Source organism: Rattus rattus, chromosome 4 (assembly GCF_011064425.1).
Source record: "Rattus rattus isolate New Zealand chromosome 4, Rrattus_CSIRO_v1, whole genome shotgun sequence".
In the NCBI taxonomy this organism is placed as follows: Eukaryota; Metazoa; Chordata; class Mammalia; order Rodentia; family Muridae; genus Rattus; species Rattus rattus.
The window spans coordinates 112,439,956-112,457,237 of NC_046157.1; the positions used below are offsets into that span (position 1 = coordinate 112,439,956).

At 43.5% G+C, this 17,282-nt stretch overlaps 1 protein-coding gene across 1 annotated transcript in view; it reads right to left on the reverse strand.

Moving 5' to 3' along the window:
* Uggt1 (UDP-glucose glycoprotein glucosyltransferase 1) overlaps positions 1-16,637 on the reverse strand; it is a 110,425-nt gene extending 93,788 nt beyond the window's left edge. Inside the window, exons 1-4 of the mRNA XM_032900915.1 lie at positions 16,418-16,637; positions 8,150-8,285; positions 3,378-3,460; positions 410-540 (exon numbers count right to left, since the gene is read on the reverse strand). Coding sequence (XP_032756806.1) covers positions 410-540; positions 3,378-3,460; positions 8,150-8,285; positions 16,418-16,475 — 408 coding nt within the window. The 5' untranslated portion in view covers positions 16,476-16,637. The remainder of the gene's footprint in view (positions 1-409; positions 541-3,377; positions 3,461-8,149; positions 8,286-16,417) is intronic.
* Between the last annotated feature and the right edge of the window lie 645 nt (positions 16,638-17,282).

Below are 17,282 nucleotides of genomic sequence, written 5' to 3' on the forward strand. Positions count from 1 at the left end.
AGGCAGTCTTGCCTAACAGTACCTGCCTGTCCTTCTTCTTGTGACAAGTTTCTTTTCATTTCTCACATGAAAATACATGCAAATCACTCCCTAAAATGTTTTATATCCAAGTCCAGCCCTAATGCAAGAAAAGTAAAATAAAATGTATGTATCTGTGATTGGTGAGGATATGTGACTCAGTAGTCAGATTTATTACTTTGCCTACATTGTCCAAGGCCCTGTGTTCCATCCCCAAAACCAGGGAGGGAAAGAAGCATCTAAGATTTAAAGACTTTAATGACTTAAAAATATCAGTTTTGCTCATTATTTAAAAATAAATTAATCCCCCAAAAAATGTTCAACAATCAACAGAATCACCATGTCATGCCCCTACAAAAGGCTGTCCTCTGGACATACAATGTCTTCTTACCTGCTGGAAGGCTTGAATTGAGGCTGAGTAGGAACGGAGAGAGAGACAAAACTTCAACAAATTCTGCTGCAGAGGTGACAGGAACCGAAACGCAGCTTCCAATATGGCATCATAATAGGAACGGTCGGTATCTGTCAAAGAAGCATAGCAACCAGAAGTCATCCATGACTATGGAGCAGCAGGGAGGACAGATGGACAGATCATAAAGCACAAGCCAGCACTGTGAAGGTGCAGGTGACGAACCGTTTCCAGTGTTCCATCAGTACACCACCATGAACTTCAGTCAAGTGACGAGAATTCCCTGAGGCCCATAACACAGACAGACCCTTCTCTCCTGGCTCTGAGCTGGGCTGCCCACCTAAACTGCTGTTTCCCTACGCGCAAGATGACCGAGTCCTGTGACGAGCTCAGCTGTGAAATCGCTCACTCAGGAAAGTAGACTTCTGCTCTACTCTGCCTCCACAGGCCCACTACATCACTGCCTGGCTCCCAGAACATGTCCCCCGTCATTTATCACAGTGCCTATGACTGACTCTGGATGCCTTAGACAGAGGAGACAACCTCTATCTTTGTGCTCTGAAAACAGGAAGGATCACAACAAGACTTACAAGATATCAATAGTGTCATAAAATTTAATGGTGGGCATTTAAACAAAAAAGCTAGGCAAAGCTGCTTAGAAGAAAAAGACATCGTGTGCTAATATGAATAAATCCTCCAACAAATGAAAAGCAGAAGTACAAAGCTTGTTACATAGCAAGTGGTTATTTTTGCCAAGACTGTGACATAAAGATACATGTGTGTGTACACATTTGCGTATAAGTGTAGTGCAAAAAAAGAAATAAAACAAAAATAAAAATGTTTTAAATGGCTTTCAAACACAAGCAAGAAATACAAGAAACAGACACCTCAGTTTTTATATAGCCTTGACTGCAGTATGAGTTACACGAGTTATTAATAATAAAAATCTTCAGTTGGAAAAATATTGAGTTGGCATGGGAGTGTGTACACACATGCATGTGTGAGAGCACACTTGTTTCAAAGAGACATGAACACGCCTACATGTGTGTATGTGGCCCAAATTTATACCAAGCATCTTTCCCAATCTCTCTCCACTGACATGTTCTCTCCATGACGCCAGAACTTGCCAGTAGCAGGTAAATCTACCAGCCAGTTTGATCCAGTGATCCTGAGTGGTGAGATGACAGGCGGCTGCCATGTCTGCCTGGCTCTGACAGGGCTCTGGGATCTGAACGCTGGGCCTCCTGCTCACACCATAAGTGCTTTAGCCACTGAGCTATCTCCCTAGCCCCAGAATTCACATTTTAAAAATCAGAATACAAAAGGTTCCATATCACATTAGCATCTTACATGGGGGAAAAAAAACAGAAATACCTCAAAATATTCACAGAAGTGAATGACAACCTTTGGATGGTAGAGCTATGAATAATGAATGATGCTTTTATGAAGTCATATCCCTGTAACATTATCCAAAATATGTCATTTATAGTGAAATTTCATTTTAAATGTTAAGACTTGAGGTTTTATTTAAAGATCCATATTGATAAATTTATTACATGAAATCATAAAAGTAAAATATGTTTTTAAGATTTACTTTATTGTTTTTAGTTATGTGTTTGTCTGTGTGTTGGTACATGCCCATGACTGCCCTCAGAACCAGAGGCATCAAATCCCCTTGGAGCTGGAGTTACAGGAGGCAGCAAGCTGCTGGAAGTAAGGGCTGGGAATTCAACTCACTTGAAAACCATGTGCACTCTTAACCACAGAGCTGTGTTTCCAACTCTGTGAAATAATCTGTTACAATTCTTGTTCACTCTAAGTTATATGACTACATGACTAAAACTTACAAATGCCTGATCACAAAATTCAGGTGGCCATTAAAATGCTATTTTAGCAAAAATGAAAAAGTCACCCATGACATTTAACGTAACAGTAGTCAGTTTCCAACCATCTCTGATCCAGTAAGAAGTGACACTTGTCCATGTGGTGTTCCACATTTTAATGACATTCATATGTCACTAAGGGAAAATATGTTCAGAGCAATACACTATCAGGTGACTCTGTCACTATGAAAATCAGTAAGGTACACTTACCCAAATCACGACAACTAGAGCTCACTGGGTGGCATTCTGTGGCATCCTGTGGCCCCACTCTCATATACGGACAGGGCCCACCCTGAGCAGGACACCCTTAGTAGCACATGACTGTCTCCTCTATTAGCATCTTTGGTTAGCAATATCTGTGATCTATACTACATCTTTTGTGTTAGACTCAAGAAAGCACACCATAAACTAAAACTGAACTATACAAGACACATCTTAATCTGACATCTTGACACTTCAATATTCAGTGGCTGGCAGGCATATCGAAGAACATGCTTGGTGGCATTAACTTAATGATAACACACTTAACACAAATAGACCAGTTGTGCAATTAGTTCATACCAAAAGGAAGAATCAATCAGACAGATAAACTTAATACCAAATGATCTACATTAAAATGTATTTCTGTTAAGTAGTCCCAAAGCACATTAAAGAGCAACAACAGAGCAAAAGCAAGGGGAAGAAAGGAACTATTTGCAGGCACAATTATAAACTGTGTGCACACACAAAATGATCTGTGGCTACACACAATGGTGTCTGCCAATAGCCCCAGTTATCCGAGGCTGAAGCAGTAGGACTGTGTAATCAGCCAGCTCACAAAGCAAGACCTCATCTCTTCAAAAGGAAAATAAGAAATGTGTTGGTCTAAACTAGTGGGGGTTTGGGAATAGCTCAGCGGCAGAGCACAGGTCTCCCATGCACTAGGCTAAGATCAATCTTCCTACCATGACAACTCTAGTCATTCATGTTTTCCATTAACTGCCATGTACTTGTATTATACAGAGAAGACCATTTTCTTCTAACATTTCCCCAGACCACAAAGTCACAAGTATTCGCTTCAATTTTACCGTGTTGATCTGATGATCCAATGTTTTGACTGGCTTCTACAAAACTCCAAAATTTCTCTTGACTGTCTTCTGCTAGGAACTCACTGGGGAAAAAGTGGGAGATGTCAGCAATGAGATGATAAAATCTTTCAACACAAACTATATTGCTAGAGAGAATAAAAGGGGATTTACAATCCCAATTGTCTGTAGTCTGGCTTTTACACACACACACACACACACACACACACACACACACACACACACACACACACACAATTATACATCTTTATGCACAATGGGAATTTTCTTAACAGAAAGTAAGCTTCGTTATTTCCTTAGCTATTAGTAGCAACATATAATGTGTTCACTCTAGCTATTTCTTGAGAAACCTGGAACAGTAAAAATGCTACAATAATAGGGAAGCCCTAATGTACACATGACTTATGAAACCCATTAGCAGAACCCATCCGCCATAACAGCAGAATTATAGAAACTAGTCATTCTAGTGTAGTTCTGCTCACATCCTTTCTCAGATCTTACAAAGACCAAATGTGTTAGCTAGAGGTTCTCCCACACCAAACATGAATCTCAGAACGATTTCTTGAAGGATGAAGGCAGTGTTTGTAGGATGATGTCATTACGCAGGTGAAGGCAGATACAAGATAGAACGAGGCCTGTCATTGGATGAGAAGGAAGGATGGGCGGGAGAAAAGTTTTAGAGAAGAGAGAAGACTGGAACCAGAGCAGGGCAGCTGAGAGAACAGGGAGCCCAATGTTAAGATTCCTCTCTGCACATTTACAGGTTGTTATGAATGTTCTTAGGGATGGATGTGGACAGGGCTTTGTATGTCTAGGTGGGCAATCTTATCAACTGGATCAGAAGTTATTGTGTTGTGTGTTCTTTCATGTGGCGATTTAAGTTCAAGAGAGTGTGTGGTGGCTGGAGACACTAGGCTGCCACGGAATTGGGATGTGTGTTTCTGGCAACCTGTCTTGGGAACTGGATTGGCAGAGAGATTGCTGCCAGGCTCAGAGAGGAGCCATCAGCAGTGTGATATGGGATGGAGCAATGCGGGTGAGAGGCTCTGCTGACTGAGATGAAGATGTCTACCAGATATCTTGGGGCACCAAGGTGCTGGACCTAAGTGCGGGATAAAAGACAGCATTTTTTATAATTTTACAACAACATGTGTTAAACTTTTAACATCTATAAAAAAAAAAAACAAATTTTCAAGATCACTGAATTTTAACTTAAAATTAGTACACATCTAACAAAATCAAATCTAAGAACTTCTCTTTTTTAGCATTACAGTATTATCTTAATGGTCTTTCTGAATTTCCTTTCATTCAAGAGTCAGTATTTTGCTGAAATAAATGCACTGTGTGCTTGAATGAATGACTCATGTAACTGGTGATTGCCACCTGAAGCCCAGTCCCCGTGTGGTGGTGACCTCTCACTGTCTTGACAAACTACGACCTAGATCTCAGCTTCCCTAGCCACAGAAAGACACACCCATTTCTTGACAATGCTGGGATGTGCAACTCTCACTCTACTCCACAGCTGACCACAGAAACATGGGAAAGTGAAACAACTCCTGGTGATGCACAGCTTCTCTAGAAATGGGCTTCAAGAATTTCCCATTACTAGTAACGCTATTCCATGCCTCCACGAGACTTGTTTTTCTAGGCTGCCTAATGACTGATATAAACAGACTGGTCTTAGCATAGTTCATACTCTAAGAAAATAGGTCCTAAGAAGTCAGTCACGATAGGCAATATGCAACAGTGGTAACGAAACAAGCATTCGCTCGGGCTAAATACTTCCCGCACAATCACAAACAAGCATCTTAAAACACATTTTCTATCCAACTTCAAAGGCCTAAGATTGCAATAGTCTTACTAATACTACTAAATCCACTGAAATAATCCAGAAGAGGATAATAGAAGGTTATTAGAAATAATGGTAACTTTTGTGTAGTACTATTAAGTCTGCTTTTTTCTCTGTTCTGCTTTTTAGCTTTGTATCCCTACGGCAGTGAGTGAAAGTACCTGTGGATTTGCTATAAAGCATTTCAGTTGGGGAAGAAGAGGATGCTGCTCTCTGGTGCTGTGCACCTTAGGGCCCCAGCAACCTACGGAAGCACCTAGGAAAGCCTAATCATGGAGAACTTGAGTGATGTGCACAGAACACATGCCGTTTCTTTACTGACAAACACCTTTAAAACATCATAACACAAAGTTCTTCATCTACAGAAAGCTAAGAAGAAAACCAAACCAGTGTTTCCATGGCTACTGTGGCGCTCGGGTGAGTCCCCCGCAGGGCTGGAAGAGTAAGGCAGGCACCCGCAGCGGTCTGTGCACTCAGCTCCCTTACTCAGATGCAAGTCCTCGCAGCTACCCACCCTGATTACAGCCAGCACCCCTGACTGCAACCACACTCTGAATACACAAGCTCTAAACTCGCTAAAGTCTTCATCCACAGAAAAACTAAAAAGGGAACTAGCTGGGCTTGCTCATGCCTACAATCCCAAAGATTGTTATTAGGAGACAGAGGCAGGAGGATCACAAGTTTGAGGTAAGCCCTGTCTCTAGATAGCAAAACTGTCTCTCACACAGAGTGGCAAGGGAGTGAGAGAGAGAGATGTATTCATTCCTACAAGCAACCTGACTTTCCTGCAGAATCTGTAATGTGGTGGTAATTTCATTTTATTTTCTTAGACTAGTAATCAATATAAATTCAAGTAGATTTGATTTATAACTCATTAGTACTCTATATCCTTTGGCCATTATAATATCTGACAATTAATGACTGCTGCTCTCAATTTTAATAATAATACTTATTTACACATTTCTAATAGTAACTATAACTGCTCAAAACATTCAATTAGATGTTTATATCATTTCATGGGCAATTGCAGGGCTAAAAATCCCTTCATAATCATCAGGCATAGTCTAAAAATATACAAAGGAATGGTTTTGGTCTCTGAGGGCTAACAGAAGGAAAACAAGATCTGTAACAGTCACATGCCCTGGTACATCCTATCCACAGAGACAGTGTCGAAATTCATCATTAGAGACAGGAGGGAAGAATGGTGGCCTCGGTGAGCCCTAGAGGTAACTGCGATGATCTCAATACACGAAGCTCCTACAATGCCTACAAGGCCATCGTCTTGACCACCTGTTTGCCAACACCTTCTGGAGAAGGGGCCTGAAAGTAACAGCTCGGAATGGAAGATGGCCAGAGATGCCCCGAAATGGGGAGATGCTGTAATAAAGAAGCTGGTAAAGCAAACGTCATAGCCTACATACTCAGTGGTGATCAAAGAAACCGGGGAAAAACTGAGGAATGAATTAGAGCTGAGTTTCAGACATGGTTTCTCAACTCCATGGGTAGGGATGTATCATAAGATACTTCTAGGGGTTGGAGATGCAGTTCAATGTTAAGAGTGCTTGCCCAGGATGGCTGATATCCTAGGTTCATTATCCCCAATATTGCATAAACCAGGCATGATAGACAGCACGTGGTTACAATGCCAACACTGAACAGATGGATGGAGACATGGCAACCAGGAGTTCAATGTCATCCTTGCCTACATAGTAAATCTGAGGCAAGTCTGCCATACACGAGACCCTGGTCTTTTTTTTTTTTTTTTTTTTTTTTTTTTTTTCGGAGCTGGGGACCAACCCAGGGCCTTGCGCTTGCTAGGCAAGTGCTCTGCACCGCTTGAGCTAAATCCCCAACCCGAGACCCTGGTCTTTAAAAAGCAAACAAAAACCCAAGAATTTTTTTTTTTTTTTTAAAATCACTTAAAAAAAAATCACTTAATACTTTTTTATTTTACTAATTTAAGATTTAATTATTTTATATAATAATCTACAGCCTGTTGTTTGTTTGTGACAGAGGATCACAATGAGGTCCAGTCTGGCCTCAAACACACAATTCCCCTACCTTAGCCACTCCATGTGCTGGATGGAGGTGTATCCCATCACCCTGGCTACTTCTATCTTTGGGGGAGGGGGCAGGGCAGCACTGAGGACTGAGCACAGGCTCACGCCTGGCAGGCAGGCAAGCATTCCACCGGTTACACTCCCGCCTTCTCACTGCTGTGCTGCTGTGTGATGACGATGTCCTCAGACAGTGTCTGCATCACTTACCTTCCATCTTAGCTGCTGCGTCAGATGCGTCACCACTCCCAGCTTGAAGATGACTTTTTTAAACATTGTCTTGTGTATCACAGGCTGATTTTGAACTCTCTGATGGCCCTGAACTCCTGATCCTCCTGCCTCAACCTTTCAAGTGCTGGGATTACAGGCATGTGATCATCACCTTATTGGTTTATGTAGTATCAAGGACCAACATAGTTATACAAGGGAATACTATGTGGTACAAAAAAAACTTTAAATGTGTATATATGCTGATATAAACTAGTAAGATATGACATAACTACAAAAGTTAAAAAAAAAAAAAAAGTAATAAAACCTCTAAACTTAAAAGTGTCCAGATTTGGGAGATTACAAAGTAGAACAGGAGCATCCTTAAAGGCGAAGACCTGGTGGGTTCTTCAGCTCCTTCCTCCCCCACCCCCATTCTCCTATCCTAGGGTCTTATGTGCAGTGTCCTGAAACCTGCCTGTGCAGCTGACAGTCGCATCCATGTACACAGACATCCTCCATGTACAGGGTACAGGGGCACTGCTAGGGTGGTTAGCACAAGCAAATGAACAGAGCATCCATTTACTGCAGACCCTAGGTCTAGAGTATCCCATCAGAAGAAGAGAATAATACCTCCTTACCTGGCTTCCAGCAGCAGTGGAGCAGAAAACCACTTAGTGGTGAGAGAGGTGGTAATGGCTTTTGAATTGGCTTCTGCTAAGGAAAACAGGCACAGTAAGGCCAGTGCAATCAGGAGTCCCATGTTGTAACAGAGCCCTACAGAGGGAAAAGGAAAAGAAGGTATTGTTCAAATTCCACAAGGAAGCACAAAATGTTAATAAGATAGCACAAGATAACGGTGAAGGAACAAAAACAAATACTTCTGAGACCAAGAGCACTTCACACCAGGATGGCCTGCAGCGGGGAAAGTCAGAAAGTGAGAGTTAAAGCTGGCTAGTTGGCTACAGCCTTTCCTACAAGGGTACCACTTCCCTTCCTAAAGGGTGATGTTGGTCACACAGCAGGCCACATGCAACTCCGAGGGTAAACAACACTAAGACAGACAGTGTAAATGACTAGTAGTACTGGAAGCTGATTCACATTCTCCAGTGGGGGCGGGGTGTGGTAGAGCCATAACCCTGCCACCTCAGAACGGGAACTGACTTGGAAACAGAGTGTTTACAAGGCAATAACATTTTGGTCATCAGGACAGTAATCCAGTATCACTAGTGTTAAGTGAGGGAGAAATGTGAACAGACCCAGAGTGCCTGTGAGCAGGGAAGCAAACACTGAACTATACCACAAGTCAAGGAGTATCTGGGGCTCTGGGGCTACTAGAGACTGAAAGAGGTCAGCAAAAGTTCTCCCTCGTTGTTTCGGGGAAATATGGCACTGCCACACCTCAACTGAGGACATGTAGCCTAAAAACTGAAAGAGAGTGAAATCTGCTGTGAGAAGCCACCCAGTTCACAGCTTAGTTTCCTTAGCTCTAGGAAACAATGTAGTGCGTTTCAAAAGTAACAACTCAAAGACTGGAGCTGCAATCCGCCAAGAGTTCAGGAGTTTCTCATGCCATCGGCTCCCATCTACAAAGGAGGGAATCCAAGTTCCTTGGGAAGCGGCACAGAGCCTCCCATCTGCAGCATCCAGACCACAGCAGTTTTTGCATGACCTGACGATAGTAAACTGCCAACAGAATTTCCTAAATCAGACACTCCCACCGCTGCCACAGAGCTATACCTCTTCCAGAGGTCCTGAGTTCAATTCCCAGCAACCACATAGTGGCTCACAACTATCTGAGATCTGATGCCCTCTTCTGGTGTGTCTGAAGACAGCTACAATGTACTTATATAGTAAACAAACAAATCTTTTTTAAAAAGCCTACTTTATACAGTGTACAAAAAGACTGAAACATAATTGAAACAAAATAAAGTATAAAAATACAAAGTACTTCTTTTAGAAGAGTGTTAGGTTCAAGCCCAGCCACCTCTACAAACAAACAAACACTGAACACTTCCAGTGTTCATGAAGCACTCAGTCCTAAATGCAACATCTTCATCAAATCCTCTCCTCAGGTCAGGGAGCTTGGCAGAGATTGTAAGGGCCAGAGATGAAGGATGGCACTGAGGAAAGTATCCCCAGACACAACAGGACCGATGCCTGTATGAACTCACAGAGACAAGAGCAGCACACACAGGGCCTGCACAGGTTCAGCACCAAGAGGGGGAAGTGGACACAGGCTCCCATCCCTAACCAAAAAGCCACCTGCACCTGACACCCACTTGCAAAGGAAAAATAGAGCCCAACTGGGGATATTAAACTCCCCAGGGCAGGCTCCACACCTAGCAGTAATGGCCAACACAATACAGACTCAACTGTGCTTCTGTAGATTTTGGTTGTTTGTTTGCTTGCTTGTTTCGAATTGCTTTATTTGGGTCATTTCTGTCTTGTTGGTCTTTTTTTTTTTTTTTTTTGAGCTGGGACCGAACTTAGCTAAATCCCCAACCCCTAAATTTTTTTTTTTTCTTGTTGGTCTTTTACTTGTATAATTTGGTTTCCGTTTTCTTTCATTTTTAGGTTTTGAGTGTTGGTGTGTGCTTGTTTTGGGAGTTTTGTTTGTTTTTTAAAAGAGAGAAAAAAAAGGACATGAAGTTGGGTGGGTAGGAAGGTAGGGAGATTCTGGGAGGAGTTGAGGGAGAAGAAAATAATAAGCAGAATATACTACAGGAAAAAATATTTTTCAAGAAAAGAGGAAAGAGCACACATGGCTACAGGTCTGACAAGCTCAACCTCGAATTACAGCCCAGAGCTAAAGGGATAAAGAGAGGCTGGTCCTGCAGCACTGGCAGACAGGCAGATCAGTGGACAGACGCCCTGACACTAAATGACAAAGTTAGCAAAGAGCCAAAGACACACTGGGGAAAAGAGAAAAGAGCATTTACTCAACAAATAGCGCTGGAACACTCAGTTTCTACCTGCAGAAGACAACAGCTGATTACCTTTCATCTTGTACAAAAAATATTCGAAATGAGTTAAGGACCTTAATTTAAAACCTGAAACTTTAAAACCTGAAACTTTAGGGCTGGAGAAATGGCTCAGTGGTTAAGAGCACCAACTGCTCTTCCAGAGGTCCTGAGTTCAATTCCCAGCAACCACATGGTGGCTCATGACCATCTGTAATGGGATTTGATGCCCTCTTATGGTGTGCACTAATAAATAAAAACGTGAAATAAATAAATAAATAAAAACATGAAATAAATAAATAAATGAAATAAAAATAAATAAAAACTTCTAGAAGAAAACGAGATACTGCTCGATACTGGGATAGGCAAGAGCTTTTTTAATAGAATACCAGTAGTGCAGAAACTAACCCCAAGTATTGGAAGAGACAACACTAAAGACTTTCTGTACAGCAACAGAAACAACCAACAGGGCAACCAGCTCACAAAATGGGAGACAGTCTCAGCTATGCTTCAGGCAAGGGAAGAATATCTACAATTTACAAAGAACTACTGAAATTCAGTAGCAAGGAAATAAAACTGTCAATCACCAAATGGGCAAATAAGATGAGTAGGCAGCTTTCCAAGGAAGAAATGCAAATGGCCAACAGGTATTTCTAAAAGTGTTCAATATCACTACCCACCAAGTAAATCAAAACTCGTTTAAGATAACGCCCCACCCCAGTCAGGATGACTGTCAACAGCCAAATTGACAATGAATGCTGGAGAGATGTGGGGAGAGGAATTCCTATTCCCTGTTGGTGAGGACACAAATACAGCCATTGTGTAGATCACACTGGAGATTTCCCAGTAAATTAAAAACAGAGCAACCTGACCTAGCTACTTCACTCCTAGGTAGACATCCAGAAAACCCCACACCCTGGCCTAGAGATGTGTGCCTCCATGCTTACTGCTGCTATAGTCAATATAGCAAAGAATTAGAATCAACCTAGTTGTCCATCAATACATGTTAAACAAAATTCCTACACACACACACACACACACACACACACACACACACACAAATCCTATTCAGTTCTAAAGAAAAACATCAAAATTTTCAGGAAAATAGGTAGACTAAAATGTATAATATTAACCAAGGTCACAGAATCAGACAGAAAAAAAAAAACCAAACCCTGCATTGACAAAGTTAGCAAAGCCTAGCAGAGCTAGAGTATATCTGTGAACAAATGCATGTGTGGGTATAGTGTAAGAGCAGACAGAGAACAAGGAAAGCTAAGCACTTGGGGTGAGGAAGGACTCCGTACGGGGACAGGTAGGAGCTGTGACGTGGGTGTAAATGTCCAAGTCCCTCACGTGCGCCCTGTTACCTGGTCTCTCTACCCAGTGAGCACAGGACCAACATGTCTACCTCGTTACACAGCATGACACTTGGCACACAGCAGTCAGTCTACAGATGTGCTGCCAGAGAAGGAAGTACCACTCCCCATTTGAGAAGAAGACAAGGGAAGCCCAGAGAGGTTTCCCTTCCAGATGCTGGAAACTACCTGGCAGAGTTTAGAACCTTGTTCTGTCCCATTAGTGGGTTTGTATGTTTTTAAGATCTTACTCAGTAACCCTGGCTGCTTGGAACTGGGGAGCTTCCGGCTTCTAAGTCCTGGGATGTTAAGAGCACACCGCTGTGCCTTACAGAGTTAGTAGTCTACAGTACCGTGCTATCCATTTCCTATCTGTTTCAGGGGAAGTGGTGATGTAGTCTCTGCAGACTCACACTGAGCAAACCACATTCTCTCTCAAGAACAAAGGCAGGTCCGGGTTTTTCTGCATCAGGTGTGGTGCGTGCCTTTGGACCCAGCACTAGGGAGGCAGAGACAGGTGGATCTGAGACCAGCCTACTCTATAAAGTGACTTCCAGAACAGCTGGGGCTATGGAAGAGAGTCCCTGAAGCAAACCCCTCCCCAAATGGAAGTTTTGGTTGTTTGTTTGTTTGTTTGTTTGGGTATGTCTTTGGAAGGAACTATGTCAATCTGAAGGGAGTAGGCCTAAAACTGGCACTGGGGCAATCCTCCCAACCACCTGACAGGTTCATACTTAGGCTGACTTCTGGGGCTAACGATGAGCTCCTCGAGCACAGGGAGTTTTGTCTGTCCTGGGCTTCAGGCCTAGGATGAAGCCTGGAACACAGCAGGCACTAACAGTGCAATAGACACCAGTTCACTCATGAAGGGGTTAAGAAAACGACAGAGGAGTATGAGGCCAAGATTCATATGATTTGCAAAGGCCAGGACCACACCGCTAGTGCACAGCAGCCCTTGAAGGGGTGTTACAGTAATGCACATGGGCAGGGGGAAGAAACAGAGGGAAGCCACTGACATGTGGCTTCTGGTTTCTAGGAGACTTTTCAAAGGGAAAGAGCAGGAAGGCTTTGGGGTAGGTATCTTAAGAAGACCAATAGGAGAAAGAAGAGGACCCAGAGGACCTATAAAATACCCAAGCCAGAAGCATCTGAGCAGACTTCAGTCTTAGGGCCTCTCCTATCCCAAAGGAATACAGTGGTTACTTTGACTTTCCTCCAGACTTGGTCACTTAATGTCAGAAACCAAACCTGAAAAACAGTCATCCTTGTTTTACACTCAGAAGTCAAAGGCAGACAGAACTCTATGAGTTCAAAGACAGCCTGGTCTACATGGTAAAAAACATCACGTTAAAAGTAATTTAATAAAGTAGAGAGTAAAAAAGACGTTTTAATAGATCAATAGATAAATTTCTAAGAATATTTTTATTTTAAAGATTTACTTTTATGTTTTGTGTGTATTGGTTTTTACCTGGCTGTAGGTATGTGTACCCCATTTGTACCTGAAACCTGTGGAGGCCAGAATAGGGTGTCAGGTCCCCCAAAACTGAGCTATGGACAGTTATGGACAGTTATGAGCTGACATGCAGGTGCTAAGAATCAAGGACGGATCTTCTGGCAGAGCAGCCAGTGCTCTTAACCACTGGGCCATCTCTCCAGCCCCATGAGGAAGACTCAGCAATGACCTCAGGCCTCCATACACCCACAAATGCACCTCCCAAACACACAGGGAAAAGCATAAAGGTTACGACTATAAGGAAGATATGGGTGAGAAGCTTACTGAGAGGCACTCTTACAATAGTTTAAAGATTGGTTATTTCTACTAGCATGTCTTGTACAAGAGGCTAAGTGGATTTATATATGCCATGTGTGTGCAGGTACCCAAATAGGCTGGAGAGCATTGGATCTCTTGGAACTAGAGTTCCAGGGCTTGTAAACTGTCTGTTGTGGGTGCAGAAGACAGAATCTGGGTGTCCCCTCACAGAACAATAAATGCTCTTTCTCAACGGCTGAACCACCATCTCTCCTGCCCTCCTTGCAGTATTTTACAGAGGAAGTATACACCCTTCCTATGTCAGCACCACTGCAGATGGGGACAAGATGAGAGGTACACAGTAAAGAGCGGCTTTGCAAACCTGACTCCGTACTCCAGCCCGTAAGTGATACTGGAAGGAAAACTTGTCCAGAGGAACTGGGAAAACCCTCACTGAAGCGCTTGTCTGTTTGAGAATGCTCTCTTTCATTATGTAAGTTCCACTAGCATTCTGACCCTAGTGATCCTTTTGTGCTGCTTAGGAAGATAAAGATTCTGAGCGACGGCACCTGAAAGAGCAAAGCCGGCCAGCACGCTGGGCAACCAGCAAGCACTCTAATGAGTTCTAGGCCCCAGTCCATTAGCAACAGTCCATGAGCGCCTAGAGCATTTAAACTAAGGCTCACTGGATGATCCACAATGAAATATTAAAAACTGTAAGTAACAGGTAGGTGTTGTGGATGCTTTCGCTTTCTGGAAAGCAAAGCAGGCACCACGATTCTTCAGTTATCACCAAACTCCTTCTTCCTCTTTCAAAGCAGGCTCTTGTAATGACCTGTGCTGCCCTCCACCTTCCTATGTAGCTGGACACAACCTTGAACTCCAAATCCTATACCTCTATCTCCCTCCCAAGTGCCGGGGTTACAGGAGGGCACCACCACAGACCCAGCTGCTTCGTCATTTTTAAACTAAAGAAGAGTCAAATAACTCTTAAGGGCTGGAGAGATGGCTCAGCGGTTGAGAGCACCGACTGCTCTTCCAGAGGTCCTGAGTTCGAATCCCAGCAACCACATGGTGGTTCACAAACATCTGTAATGGGATCTGATGCCCTCTTCTGGTGTGTCTAAAGACAGCAACAATGTATTTATATATAATAAATAAATCTTTTTAAAAAAAAAAACTACAAAAAGTCTACAAACTGAGTTTCAAGGTGTATGTGTGTGTGTGTGTGTGTGTGTGTGTGTGTGTGTGTGTGTGTGTGTGTGTGTGTAGCAAATAAAAATAACAGGAAACATCCAAGTGAGAAGGAATTAGCTAAACTTGACACATTCGGTTCCTAATAGCTCTTCTCTGTGAATCATACATTTGACTTCAACTCCAAGGAGTTACTATTCATCTGAACCTGAAGGATTGATTGGACGGCAGCAGAGACCTCTAACTGAGGTTTCTCTAGAGCTCCACCTATTGCCCTCTGGTTAAATGTGCACTAAGATACCCTGCTGCTATACAAAGTATTGTTTAATTATTAATAAAACAATTTTTATTAATTTTATTAATCTTTAATAAAGTTTGGGTCGGGGAGATGGCTCAATGGATAAAGGCACTTGGTACAATGCCGATAACTTGAGTTCAATCGCCAGACCTCCACAGTGGAAGGGGAGAACCCTCTCCTAAAGTGGTCCTCTGATCTCTACATGACATATCCATTCTCTCTCTCCCTCTCTCCCTTCCTTCCTCCCTCTCTCTTTAGATAAGATAAGATAGATAGATAGATAGATAGATAGACAGACAGACAAATCTGTCTCTTTATATCCCCCCTCAAGAAAGCAAAGAAGAAAGTTCTAGCAAGAACTCTGTGGGTAAAGGCTCTTGTCCTGCAAGCCTGGTGACCTGAGTTTGATCCCTGAAACCCACACATGGTGGATGGACAAAACTAACTCCACTAAGTTGTCCTGCACACACAGAACAGAAACTAAGTAAACAAAACAAAAAATTTTCATTTAAGAAAGTTTCGGCTAAGTTTATCAAAGCAAGTCAAGTGGAAAAGCTACAATCTGCTCCAGTTTTGTAGTGTTAACTAGCTCTTTAAAATGTCTCCAAGCAGGGAGATGGCCGCAAGTCTCTATCCCAAGGCTGGCCTGGGACTCTGAGACCCTATCTCCAAAAGGATAGGGGAAGCAAACAGATATGGTTATGTCTGCGTGTGTTAGCCAGTGTACAAGGTATTCGTAGAAAATAAGGAACTTCATAATACTACAATAGGCTTGCAAGTGCACAGATGTTTCCAAGGCACGGCTAGGGTAAAATCCCAGGTCTCGGAACAAACAAAACATGCCTCTCCATCTCAAACCTGGCAACAAAGTCAGAACAAGAGAGATTTCAGCCCAGCAACAAGAAGAGCTCTCGTCCATAACGTATTGGAGATGCATGCAGATCACAAGCAAAAGTGAAGTGAACCGTCCAATTTCACGCCAAGAGATCTTATCACCCACAGATGCATCACCTGAAAACAGAAACCTATAAAAACACCAACTCGTTCTCCAGAGTCATGCAAAATACTGGTTCTCAACCTACTTAGGGTCAGATTTGGTCTAAAGTCCTGGGGGCGCTTCCTCTTCCTACACTTCAAACGGGGGTCAGGACTGCTGGAGTGAGCCCGCCGCCCCCGGCAAAGAACAGAAGACCGCTGAGGACAGACAGCTTGAGGCGCTCGCAGAGAGAACACTGGAGGGGAAACCGAGTCAGAGTACAAGAGGAAGCCCAAGGTGACTCGGACTCACGCTCGCCTCCCGCGCTGGCCCCTCTCCAGTTCCCGAGGCCTCCCCTCGCCACCCGAGGTACCTGTCACCCGCCGCGCAGCCGCGGCACCCGCAGCGTTCGCATCCCCCCGGCTGCACATGCCCGGGCCGCGCTTCGTCCACTCCAGTGCCTGCAACGACGTCTGAGCAGGGCGGGGCAGCGGCGATTGCCGGGGAGGCTGCGCCAGTGAGAAGCCGACACGCGCCTTTCCCGCCGCTCCTCACAAGCCGGTTTCTCAAAGCAATAACCCAGTTGCCAGCTGCCCCTACACTTCCGCTTCCTAGAGGCGAAGGCAAGACGACTTCCGGCTACCGAGTGCGGGCGGGGGTTTGCCAGAGAGTCCTGAGGCCGCCATATTGGAGGCATAAGCCCCGCCCCTCTTCCAGGCCCCTCCCCTCTCGTGGTTGATCCCGCCAGCCTCCTGTATCTAAGATCCTAGAAGACTTAGTGCATGTGGGTGAGCATCAAGACTGTACCCAAAGGTACTGGAAAATAGTTACTTCAACTTTTTTCCTCCCTACTTTTATGATTTATTCCTCTCAAGTTAAACAAACATACACTGTTAAGCTCAAGAGGCAAAAGCAGAAGGATATCCGTGAGTTCAAGACCAGCCTAGTCTACAGAGTGAGTTCCAGGCCAGCCCAGACTACATAGAGAGAACCTATCTCAAAAGGAAGTAAAAGTTATAAATTTGTTTCAGAGTATGTGATGTTGGTTAATACAAAGACCCATAACTGGTCAAACCGGCTGGGACTATGTGAGCTCAGCTCTAAATAAAACACCTCCAAGACTCAAGCAGTATCAGGGGAAGCGAAAGCAGAAAAGACAAGTAAAGTTCCTTGCTGCCAACCTGGAAGACCCCAGCTCAATCCCCAGAATGCACTAAAAAAGCCAAGCACAGGCTGGG